This window comes from Malaclemys terrapin, chromosome 20 (genome assembly GCF_027887155.1).
Source record: "Malaclemys terrapin pileata isolate rMalTer1 chromosome 20, rMalTer1.hap1, whole genome shotgun sequence".
Classification (NCBI taxonomy): domain Eukaryota; kingdom Metazoa; phylum Chordata; order Testudines; family Emydidae; genus Malaclemys; species Malaclemys terrapin.
The window spans coordinates 14,311,305-14,323,594 of NC_071524.1; the positions used below are offsets into that span (position 1 = coordinate 14,311,305).

The following is a 12,290-nucleotide window of genomic DNA, read 5'->3' on the forward strand; positions in this document are numbered from 1 at the left end:
TTCTTATTCCAAAGGGGGTTTATTGAGGCAGATTTCTTCACATATGATTCAGTCTTGTGATTAAACAGGACAAAAAAAAAAAAAAAACCCAAAGAGGTCAAATAAATATACAATAAAAAGTTAAACGGCATTAAAAAGGCGAGTGCTCTCAGTTTGGATAAATACAGCACACCGATACATACAGTATATTGGGGACGTAGGCCGAGGTTTTCAAGAGCGGCTAGCGATTTGATTTCTTGGGCAGCTCCCCTGCCTCGACATGGCCTACGGGGCCTGATTGCCAGAGGGCAGCTGGCTCAGCAACACCCCCCTTTAGAGCTGGCACCCCACAATCGCTAGTCGGTTTGAAAATGCCAGCGGTAGAGACTATCACACAGTGATAACATGGTTTGTGGTCACTTTAGCTTCAGCCCTTTCGGTGTTTCTGGGTTCGGTGTCAATCGGATTTCATTTGTACAGAATATACAAGGAGTTTTTCTTTGTTACAGGCGAGAAGATGAAATGAAGAGATGGCAGGGGATACCGACCAGGGGGCAGTGATCTGCACCCCTCTGGCCATGGTGGAATCAGCCCCCACCACCGTGGAGAGGTTTGAGAGAGCCCTGCGATCAAAGCTAACATTTCCCTTTTAGTCCCCCCCTCGTTGGTGTGGTTCCTGGTGTTGTAGCTGCTTCATGCAGAATCCCATGACATGGCACAGGCTCCAGGGGGCACCCCACGGCGCGATGGGTTAGTGTCCAAGCCAAAGCGGGGACTTCGTCCCTGCTGAGATGTGGGAGATGGTTTCTGATGTGGCAAGGGTAACACTCAGCTGCTCAACGGCACCATGCACTTTGCAAACGGGGCAGGGAGGAAGAATTACTGTCCCCCTTGAGGACAGGGAAAGGGAGATGCTCGGAGGAGAAGTGACTTCCCCAAGGAGTGGGAACAGAACCCCGGAGTCCTGATTCCCAGCAGGCCCTCTGCCCTAACCATTAGACCCAACTGCCTCTCAAGCAGGGTTGCAGTCTAGGTGACGTTAGCCAAGCTGGGGGTGAGTCATGTGCCCACGGGCAGAGCATAGGTCGCTGTCGGGGGAGGGTGGGGAGGGAGTGGCGACAGGAAGGGAAGGCATTGGAGCCCCGGGTATGTGGACTTTATTGCTGGGGTGATGGCGAGGGCGACCCTACTGCAAACTGGCTCTGAATGCCATGGGATCCATCAGGCTCTGTGCATGGCTGTGTCCAACCCTTGCCAGGGGAACGCCCAGCCTGCTGGCACTGGCTTGCTCGGGGGGGGGGGGGGAGGGAGGGGTGTTTGACCAGTGCAGCCATCCCAGGTAACACCGCTCACGTCCAGTCCTGGCAAGGGTGGCCTTGCCCCCTGGGAACAGCATGGGGGTTTAGTGTTCTGGGGGGAGCACTCCAGGTGCCAGGCTCTGCCCGGACTGCGCTGGGGATGGGCTGAGAACCAGGCTGCAGTCGGAGGGCAGGAGAACCGTTCGTGGATGAATGGAGCTCCCGTCACAGTGCAGGCACGCACCCCTGTGCTAAGGGAGCAGTAGTGTCACACAGGAGCCGCCTGCTCGGAGGCCCCCACCCCTCACGGGAAGGGATTATTGCTACAATAAGGTAGGAAGCCAAGGAGGCCGAGGGCTGCCCCCCCAGGACCTGATGGGGCCAGGATCCAGGGCAGCGCCAAGCAGGCCGGGGGCAGGAGGAGATCTGACACGGGAGGCTGGCTGGCCTGCAAACTGGGGGGGCTAATGGGGCAGCAGCAGCCCTGGAGACCAAACACTTCGCATCAGGCCCAGCGGCGCTGCCCCGAGCAGGGGTGAGAGGGGAGGGCAGCACCCATCGGCCCCTCCACTGTCAACGCTGTAACCCCTGGGGCTGAGTCCCGTCCCCCTGTCCCAGTCACTCGTCCGGGCGGGCAGCAGCCTGGGAACTCCCTTGCTACCCCCACACTGCTCCCCACAGGAAGTAACCTTCCTGGCTTGACCCAACGCAATGGGGCCTCTTATTCCAAGTCAATCTGAGCAACCTCCCAGCTGGCCCCCTCTTCTACTCAGTGCACCTCCCTCCCTGGCTCTCCGGCCCCCCTCGTGATCACTAAGCCTGCCCCCAAGTCCCTCCTGCTGACGGGCCTGGCATCAGCTGGCAGGGGCAGCTCGGCTGGAACTCGGGGGCTCTGCAAGGGGCCGGCAGGGGACAGCTCAGGGAGGAAAGGAAGAGGCCAGGAGACAGTTCTGGAGGGTTTATGAACCCTAAAGGTCCGGGGGTTACTTTGTGGCCTGGCAGAGCCTTGCCCAGGGGAGTTAGGGGCAGCGAGAGCTGCCCTGATGCTGGGAAGGGGACAAGTGCCCAACGTCATGGAACAGCTGGGCCCTGCCCCTCCCTGCCATTAGCCGTGCCTGGCCCTGAACACTTTCCGCTCACTGGCTGGGAAATAAAACCAGGCGACCTTGAAACAAGCAGAAAACATTCCAGAATCTGGCTGCTGGGCCCTGAGGGCACGGGAAGGGGCAGTCACGGGGTTGCCATCCTCCCCTGCCCACCCTCGCCAGCCACACAAGTCTGCGTCACTCCACTGGGTGAGAAGAGCCGCCCCTTGGCAGCAGGTCCTGAGCTGTGGGGAGGTGGGGGGGGAAAAACGCTCATCGCCAGACGGGGTTAGCACCTCTGGAGAGTCCCGGGGACCTACCTGTTGGGAGACACAAGAGGAGCAAGCCGGTGGCAGGTGAGGGGGCGGGGCCGGGGGGGGCCTCTTGCCTCCTGCTCCGGCGCCGCCCTCTCCCGTAGCCCCAGCTCACCTGCAGGATCCTCCGCCGCTCATACAAAGACCTTGGCCAGCGCGTCGGCCCCGGCACTGGCAATCAGGGCCTTGCTAGGGTGGAAGGCCACAGCATGGATGGCCTCCTCGTGTTTCTTGCGGTGGGCCGTGATCTCCTGCACGCACGTCTTGTTGTCCAGGTTCCAGAGGCGCAGGGAGCAGTCGTGGCCTGGGAGAGCCAGCAGAGAAGGGTCACCCGGGATCGAGGGGAGAAGACACTCGCCCACGGAGTCGGGAACAGAACCCAGGAGTCCTGGCGCCCAGGCCCTGTGCTCTAACCACTAGACCCCACTTCCCTCCCAGAGCTGGGGATAGAACCCAGGAGTCCTGGTTCCCATTTCCCTGCTCTTCCCTCAAAGCCCAGCAAGCAAAGACCAGACCTCCCACTCCCGACACTCTGGGTTGCTCGTTTACTGCACTTAGTGCTGGATTCTGAATCCACTTCCCACTGAACAGGCCCACCATGGGCAGTGCCAGGCCAAGGGCGCCCGCATTGCTCCCTGCACTAGGGGTGGGAGAGGAGAGCCCAGCCCCCATGACCCATTCGGTCCTTGGCCCCTCTGACGCAGCCAAGAGGGCAGGTCTATTCATGCCAGTGGCGATGGCGGGTGCCCCGCTTGGAAGCAGCTGAGATCCAGCAAACTCATTTCACGCCGGGGCCACACGGGCAGGAAAGATTTTTGGTCCCCATTGGATTTGAACTCCCCAGATCACTGCCCATCCCCTCCACCCCCGCAGAGGACTCTCAAAGCGGAAAGCAGGCAAGATACATGCAGCTGGGGAGCAGGGTGGGGCAGAGAGACACTTACTTCCAGACATGAGGAAGACCCCGTTGGGGTCCACGGCGAGGCAGGTGACAGCGTCCAAGTGAGCGACCATGGAGTGGATGGCTTTCCCTAGGCAAGGAAAGGAGAAAGGTTTAATAGGGCAGCTCCCCCTCATGCCTGGGGCCTGCTCCAACCACTAGGTGTTCTCCCCACAGCCCACGGGGTGGGGTAGCTTACAGTGTTGGATTCCGCACATGGCCATGGAAAAGGCGGCTCCCTCTACTGGGGGGGGGGGGGGGGGGGAGTCTTGGAGCAGCACACTTGGGGAGGGCACAGAGGGGCCCCCGGGCTGGCGAGAGTGGATTGGACCCTCCTGGGGAAGGGGGAGACACTGACATCCCCAGCGGGTGAGCGAGACAGGGCTGGGAGCCATCAGATCTGTAGACACAGTCTGTTCAAGGCAGGCGAGGGGAGCTCGAGGGCAGACTGGTCCTTGGGAGGGACACGGGCATGTATTAGCTGGGGACGAAGCCTGGCCTCGAGAGGGGGCCGATCTCATCACATCATGGGTGAATCTCCCTGCGAAGGGTGCATGGGGAGGCTCGCACACGTGCCCTGGGTAGACAGCAGGCCGCACGGCAGGAGCTGGAAAAGGGCCCCATAACCGTTACCTGCCTCTATTCCCACCCCCAGCAGACGGGGGACACCCAAGGCAGGACCCCGAAGCACAGTGATGTCAGACCCTCCCTCAAGAGCCTCAAGGCTGTGCGGAGATGGCCCCATGAGGTGGAGCTCTGGGAAACAGCAAGGCCCTTCTCCGCCCCCGGAGTTTGGGCTGGCTGCCTTCCTGCCAGGGGGCGGGGCCGCGGAGGGGGCAGCAGGCCCGTCCCAGCTGCCACCAGATGGCTGCCGTACCTGTCCGGTTGTCCAAGAAGCGGATCCCTCGATCGTCATGCGCCGTGATGGTGACGGGCTGCGTCGGGTGGCTCACCACGTGATTGATTTGACTGAATCCTGGGTCAGAACATGGGAGAGGGAGCAGGTTACCACCGAACCATGCATGCTCCCTCTCCCCGCCACCAGAGCAGCTGCCAGCCTAGGACTAAACAATCATCTCCCTCTTCCCAGAGCGGCTAAACTGGCCTGACCCCTCCTGTGCGGATCCCTTTACCACCCCCTGCTGGAGAAGCACCATCCAGTCAAGGCTCTCAAAGCACAAATTGAAGTGCTGGTCCTCATCGCTGCCTGGGAAATGGACACTTCACGGCGGGGAGGGAGGGAATCGGGGAGAGGCAGTGACTTGCCTACCATCACACAGCAAATCAGTAAGAGCTGTGAAGAACCCAGGAGTCCTGACTCCCAACCTCCCCCCACCCCTGTGCTCTAACCACTAGACCCCACTCCCCTCCCACAGCTGGGACTAGAACGCAGGAGTCGCCCCGGCTCACCAGTGGCGGCTCTGGATTCCAGCGTCAGGATGGGCTGGGAGGTCTCCAGGTCATACAGCACCGTGTTGCCTGTTCGGAAGGCGGCCACAACATGGGCAGGGTCCGTGCTGGCGAACACGACAGAGGTAGGGATTCCGTACTCTGCGGGAGGGGCGGGGACACAGGGAGAACAATGAAGGCCGCCTTACGGGACCAACGCTTCAGCGCCAAGACCACACCTGCTGCAGCGCCTGACAGAGCAAAGCATTCCAACCGCAGTAACATACAGGTTTCAACCCATCCACTCCCAAAATGCAGCCATCTCTGAGTTGGAGCATGTCACGTGCACACAGCAACAGCACATAGTTTACAACAGGAAGTGAAGAAGTGCCCTGTATCCAATTGAAACTAGAGGTCTGTTACATAGGCGGAACAGCATTCCCTGAGTTGGGATTTGACCAGGGCATCAGGCAGCATTGTGACTTTTTGGGAAGTTACCAAGGGATCTTCAATGCCCACAAGAGAGAAGGGCCCTCGTTTTAGATGGCACCTAAGATACATATGTGCCCCCCCACATCTCTGTCATATATGAGCGCCTCACAATCTTTAATGGATTTATCCTCCCAATGCCCATGAGACAGGGCAGGCCTATAATCCCCATTACCCAGATGGGGAAACCAAGGCACAGAGAGACTAAGTGACTTGCCCAAGATCACACAGGCAGTCTGTGGCAGAACAAGGACTTGAAGCTAGGTCTTCCAAGTCCTAGGCTAGTGCCCTAACCAATGGGCCATCCTTCCACCTACTGTAGCACAGCATTCCCTAGCACTGTGCTAGGGCACTGGGGTCAAGACTGACCCAAGAAGAGGGAGCTCCCCATCCCGTTTGTAACCCCCCCCAAAGCCTTAATCTGGTGGGGAACATCCTCTCAAAGAGGCCCCCATTTCCCAGCCAGGCTCTGCTATCCCGGGGTAGGGTTCGCTCACCACGCTCCGTGTTGTAGGTGCTGAGGCAGGATGGGTTCTCGCTAGGGTCCCATATTCTGACTGTGCCATCTGCTGAACACGAAGCCAGGCGGTTCTTGGAAGGGCTGAATGCCAGGCCCCAGATTGCATCCGTGTGGCCTTCTAGGACGTTGCTGAGGACTCCTGGATCTGGGCCAGAAACAAAGCCGGGGTCAAGGAGGAGTCACGCTGGATCCTGGCTCCCAGCTGGGGAGCCTCACCCTAGTTTGCCCCAGGGCCCTCCTCTAGCTGAGAGTTCCCAGCATACAGTGCTCCACCTCCACTGGAGTGGGCAGGCCGCAGTGCATGCTGGGAGCTGTAGTCTCCACAGATAAAATAGAGAGCCACTGCACCCTGTTGAGTTTTCTACACATCAGGTACAGCCCATCAGCACATGAAGAGGTTCCACCACAGGCCACTCCCCAGCACTGCCGCCTGGAAAACTCCCAGCAACCCCAAGGAGACAAGACCACCCTGAAAATCACCAAAAATCTCCCATTTGGCCCTCATTCTTCCCTCCTCCCAGCTGTCAGGAGACAGGTTGGATACTCTGGGGTCTGATCAGTGCATAGGGACTGCCAGGGGAGAGGACGGACAGACAGATGCCCGCACCCACCGTAACTGTCGTATGGATCCATGCTCAAATCCGGGACCCTCCAGAAGCGGATCTTGGTGTCCGTTCCGCCACTGTAGCAATATTCACTGTTACAGCCCATGGCAACGGAGAGCACTGGACCCCTGCAGAAACAGGATGGCCACAGAGATGAAGGGGAGGGTGAAGGAAATGGGGCAAAGAAAGAATGGGGGAGGGGGAATTCCAAAACTGTAGGATGGGGCTTCCCCTCTCTGCCTCGCACTCACAGAGACTCTCCCAAGGAGTTAGCGTGGATGCAAACCACACAGGATGAGCCAACCACAGCCACCCACTAGAGGAAAGGAGCTCCCAGCTGTGTGGAGCCCGTCTGAGCATTGGGCTTCAGGAAAGTGTTTGTGGAGTCAGAGCACCCTCTAGTGGCAAAGTCTCTAGTATGACTCTGCTCGGTTGGCACTTCAGACAGCACCGGCCTGGACTGAGCCGCTCGTCCCTCGTGGACTGACGGAGTCGTTTAATGAACTTGCAGGACATAGGAGCTGCACTAGCTGCACTCGTGGGTAGGCTGGGGGTTCAGGATTAGCCCTGACCCTCTCGCCCCAATCTCCTATGGGTTTAACCCTCACCCCTTCATTAAATCACCAGGGTTCCACCGTCTGATCCCAAAGGCTGCACTGGGGCCAAGGATCCAGACTCTAGGGCAGGGGTCGGCAACCTTTCAGAAGTGGTGTGCCGAGCCTTCATTTATTCATTCTGATTTAAGGTTTCGCACGCCGGTCATACATTTTAACGTTTTTAGAAGGTCTCTTTCTAGAAGTCTAAAATATATTAACTAAACCATTGTTGAATGTAAAGTAAATAACGTTTTTAAAATGTTTAAGAAGCTTCATTTAAAATTAAATTAAAATGCAGAGCCCCCCGGACCGGTGGCCAGGACCCAGGCAGTGTGAGTGCCACTGAAAATCAGCTCGCGTGTCATAGGTTGCCTACCCCTGCTCTAGGGTCATGGGCTTGGCTCTCTGGGCCCACAGAGTACATTAGGGAGATGCTCCAGCCAGAGTCATTCATGGATTCTGGACCCTGGGATCAATACACGGGTGGAGAGATGTCCCTTTGGGCAGCAGTACCAGCCACCAGCCTCTCACCCCAGGACCTACCTGTGCGCCCGGAAAGCGTAGACCGGCTCCACGTCCAGTGCAGCGTTCCTGCGGCAGGAGAGGAAAGGGCAGAGGTTAGGGGGGGACACCCGGGTCCTACTCACTGCTGGCAGGGCTGGATGCTTTATACTCTACCGCCCAGCAGGCCTGGCTCAGGGACACCACAGGACCCGCCCAGTGGAAAGGCCCAGGGTTCAATGTGTTCCCTCAGCATCAGGGGAGAAGGGATGGGGATTTTGCTGTGATTTTAACCCTTTTGTGCCCACGTCAAACTGAACAAATCAGGCTAACAGCTGGCAATGCTCCCCTTCCCCATCTCCCCATTCCAAAATAACCAGCCCCACATGCAGCATGATGTGGGATGCCCGGAGGGAACCTTTAGGGGCTGCTGGCTGGCAGATGCCTTAGACACGTGGATGTATGTGTGTTTTCCCTTCCCCAGATTTGGTTTTTACAGGGTGTGGTTAACGCATCTGCCTGGCAAACCCTCCCCATCCCTCCCCCACGCAGCGCCTCCTGCTGGCCCTGCTGAGCCTGGCATGCTCCCCAAGCTACAGGCGGGGCTCACTTTTTGGCAGCAACCGTCTTCTGGAGGTTCCACAGCTTCAGCGTGCCGTCCTCAGAGGCAGTGACCAGCGCGGACTCCGTGTGGTGGAAAACCAGGGCCCGGATCCCATCGTAGTGACTCCGGAGGGTGAACTTGGGATTCCAGGTCTTCTTAAAGGCGTCCTTGCCATCCGACAGCTGGAAACACAAAACAAGGCCGTGTGATCACAGCTATGCTCTCCTCCTCCTCTGAGCTGGGCCAAGCCACCTCTGTCCGTTTCCAATTAGAGCCCCCGACAGGGGCCAGCAGCCAGGCTACCTCTGCACATCCTCTGCAGTTCTCTGAAAACATCCACTCAATGTGCAGCGGCAGTCAAAAAAGTGAAGAGAATGTTGGGAATCATTAAGAAAGGGATCGATAATAGGACAGAAAATATCATATTGTCTCTATATAAATTCATGGTATGCATACATCTTGAATACTGCGTGCAGATGTGGTTGCCCCATCTCAAAAAAGATATATTGGGACTGGAAAAGATTCAGAAAAGGGCAACAAAAATGATTAGGTAATGGAACAGCTGCCATATGAGGAGAGATTAATAAGACTGGGACTTTTCAGCTTGGAAAAGAGACAATTAAGGGGGGAATATGACACAGGTCTATAAAATCATGACTGGTGCAGAAAAAGTAAATAAGGAAGTGTTATTTACTCCTTCTCATAACACAAGAACGAGGGGTCACCCAATGAAATTAATAAGCAGCAGGTTTAAAACAAACAAAAGGAAGTATTTTTCCACACAACACACAGTCAACCCGTGGAACTCCTTGCCAGAGGATGTTGTGAAGGTCAAGACTATAACAGTGTTCAAAAAAAGAACTAGATAAGTTCCTGGAGGATAGATCCATCAATGGCTATTAGCCAGGATGGGCAGGGACGGTGTCCATAGCCTCTGTTTGCCAGAAGCTGGGAATGGGTGACAGGGGATGGATCACATGATGATCACCTGTTCTGTTCATTCCCTCCCAGGCAACTGGCATTGGCCACTATCAGAAGACAGGACACTGGGCTAGATGCACCTTTAGTCTGACCCAGTATGGCCGTTCTTACGTTCTGCTTGTGGGTGATTATCCCAAGCATTTGCCTGCTTGCTGGCTCAGTACCACACCTGTCTTAACTACATTAGGTCCTTATATGGCCTCCATCACTGTGGTATCAGAGCACCTCACAATATTTATCCTCTCAAAACCCTTGTGAGGCAGGGCAGAGCAGGGGTATTATTATTATTGCCTCTGTTCGCAAGCACCTAGCACAATGTGGCCCTGGGCCATGACGAGGGCTCCTAGGCGCTAACGTAATACACCTAATAAATAATAATTTCACTGATGGGGAAACTGAGGCAGTGACTCACTCAAGGTCACAGAGGCATCGTGAGGCAAAGTAGGGACTTGAATCCGTCTCCCAAGTCCCAGGCAAGAGTCATAACCGCTGAGCCATCGCTCCCTCTCAACCCCAACAGGTTCAGTTACACACTTTTGCTGATGCCAACGGCAACGTGGCTTTTTATGGAATCATGGAGCTGCAGGGCTGGAAGGGATCCCAAGAGGTCCTCTAGTCCACCCCCCTGCACTGCAGCAGGGTTGAGTCTACCTCCTGTCTGGCCCTGGGAGCCATGCGCTCAGGTCTGGTGCTGGGAATGCTCAGGACAGAGCACGGGGTGGATTAGAACAAAACTCTTGTCAGAAGAGTTAAAAGAGGCAGGAAAGAAACCCAAACTGGCCTCGTACTCCTTCCTGCACTGGAAAATGGCTGCATATTTGAAAGGGAAACTAGCAACCCAGTAGAGTCATACTGGTATGTTCACTGGCTATGCAGGAGGGTGTTCTGGTGGTCCCATAGGAATCCAAGTTTGCACCATATGTCCCAGACCGACTCGGAGAAGGCCCCGGCCCTAGCTCCCACGAGAGTTCCCATCTGGGGACTGCTAGTAGACACATCCTGCCTGATCCCAACTGTCTGCCTGGTGCACATGGAACAAGAGGGCATCTGTGTCAGACAGGACCCACTCATGTGGTCTGTCCATCTGTTCCACACCCAGATAAGCTAGTAGCTAGCGCAGTCCCCAGAGCACGGGGGTCCCTGCATGGAACTCCCCCCCAGCACGCAGGCAGCTGGCTTCTGCACCAGCTGAGATCCTCGGGTTGTTTCCTGCAGAGGGCATTATAACATAGTCCACGCTGGGGGTGACAGCAGCTAGGTCTGCGGAGAGAAATGACTGCTAACTCCAACCAGGGGGTGAATGGGAGGAGATAATCCTGGACACTGCTCTGCCCAGGGACCCCAGGAGGCAGAAAGATCCCCAGCCTGGGGGGCTCATTAGACTCATCTCTGTGCAAAGGACAGCCGGGTATGAGAGCCCACTGGAATGGGATGTACCGGGTGCACGGAGTGGTGCTGTGCCAGGGATGCCCGGCACCACAGGCGGCACTGACGAACACTCCCGGGGCCTGGGCGAAGGGCCAGCTCGGAAAGCTGGGGCGAGGAGATGACGCCGGCTACTCACGTCACAACTGAGCTCGTTGTCGTTGGTGACGGTCAGGTCTGCTAGGTCCCCCAGACTTACTTCCCCTCCGCCGATGGTGTCCATGATAAACACGTCCGAGGAGAAGCCAAGCGACCCTGGGGGGAGAAGGGGCAAAGCTCAGGGCTAACTGGAGAGGTGCCAGGTGGAAGCGGGTTTACAACTAGAGGAAAGAAGGCAGTATTCCAAGCTTGAGAAGGGTATGTTGGGGGCACCCCTTGGTGGGAGGTAGTCTGTAGGGCCTCTGTAACTGGGGATTGGCTGAAGAGGTCCAAAGCAGATCAGAGGAACATGACAGCCTGAGAGTAACGGACCCCCCAACTTCTCCCCTCCATAACACAATCCCGACCCCACAGTCCGAAACAGGAGGGGAACAAAGGGACTAGCTGTTACCTTCGTGAGACCTGGGATGACTGGAGATGGCAGATGGAATAGATGGTTTAGGAGGGAGCCCATCAACATCCCGGAGATCGGCAAGCATGCCTTGAAGCTTAACTCTCCGGCTCTCTGCAGAGGAAGGGAAGATGAGGGAGGAAGGTTAAAATCCAGGCCCTGGCAGCGTGGTAAGAGACAGGTAGCTTCTTTGGGACCAGACCCCTAAAATATACTGAGCATGGGTATGCCCTCAGCATTTGTCAGTTCCACTGCTTCCCCTGTTCTTGGTGGAAGTCTTCCATCCAGCCACAGGGGAAAGAGAAAAATGCAAGAAGAGGAATTCATTCAGTGAAGCCCTATGGCCTAGTATGCAGGGGGTCAGACTAGATGCTCACAATGGTCCCTTCTGGCCTGGGACCTATTCTGTTCTACGGGGTTCTTCCCTCGCCCTCATCACTATAACATCAGGGCGCCTTTCAGTCACACAGTAACTGACATAATAACCACCTCTCCCCTGTGGTTCGTTCTATCCCACGAGGGGTGGGGATTGTGTGGGTGGGCGGGTGGTTTTGGTAAAGTTTTGTTCTTGTTTATTAAAATGTCCATGCCGCTCTGTGTTTCTGTTAGAGGAGCCTGGTTGGAGCAGTGCTCCTGGCACTGGGGGCAAAGGGCGGGCAGATTTCGGATAGTCCTTAGCTCCTGAGGACGTTTGTTCCGCAGTCTGGGACCGGCCCCCGAGGACGATCTGTCTCCTGTGCAGACAGGCTTCACCCTGATGGTAACAAAGTTCCATGGTGCTGGAGGAACAGCGTCATCGACCAAGTTCCCCACCCTGGAGCCTCTTTTAGATAGGCTGGGCCCAGGCCATGGAGTGCCTTGAAGATAAGGACCGAGACCATGAACTAGATTCAATTTCTACAGGTTGTCAGTGTAGAGGGCAAAGGACAGGTGTGACATGCTCACGGCAGCCGGCGTTGCTGCCCAAAACTGCCTTCGACTCATGGTGTGAAACTAATGACGCCCCTTTAAAAG

The 12,290-nt window shown here is 56.5% G+C and overlaps 1 protein-coding gene across 2 annotated transcripts in view; it reads right to left on the reverse strand.

Moving 5' to 3' along the window:
• STRN4 (striatin 4) overlaps window positions 1-12,290 on the reverse strand; it is a 27,769-nt gene continuing 15,479 nt past the window's right edge. For both annotated transcript variants that reach the window (XM_054009763.1, XM_054009764.1), the window contains exons 8-18: window positions 11,277-11,390; window positions 10,866-10,981; window positions 8,327-8,502; window positions 7,759-7,806; window positions 6,626-6,747; window positions 5,992-6,159; window positions 5,027-5,167; window positions 4,494-4,592; window positions 3,621-3,707; window positions 2,792-2,980; window positions 1-2,682 (exon numbers count right to left, since the gene is read on the reverse strand). In XM_054009763.1, coding sequence (XP_053865738.1) covers window positions 2,811-2,980; window positions 3,621-3,707; window positions 4,494-4,592; window positions 5,027-5,167; window positions 5,992-6,159; window positions 6,626-6,747; window positions 7,759-7,806; window positions 8,327-8,502; window positions 10,866-10,981; window positions 11,277-11,390 — 1,241 coding nt within the window. In that variant the 3' untranslated portion in view covers window positions 1-2,682; window positions 2,792-2,810. The remainder of the gene's footprint in view (window positions 2,683-2,791; window positions 2,981-3,620; window positions 3,708-4,493; window positions 4,593-5,026; window positions 5,168-5,991; window positions 6,160-6,625; window positions 6,748-7,758; window positions 7,807-8,326; window positions 8,503-10,865; window positions 10,982-11,276; window positions 11,391-12,290) is intronic.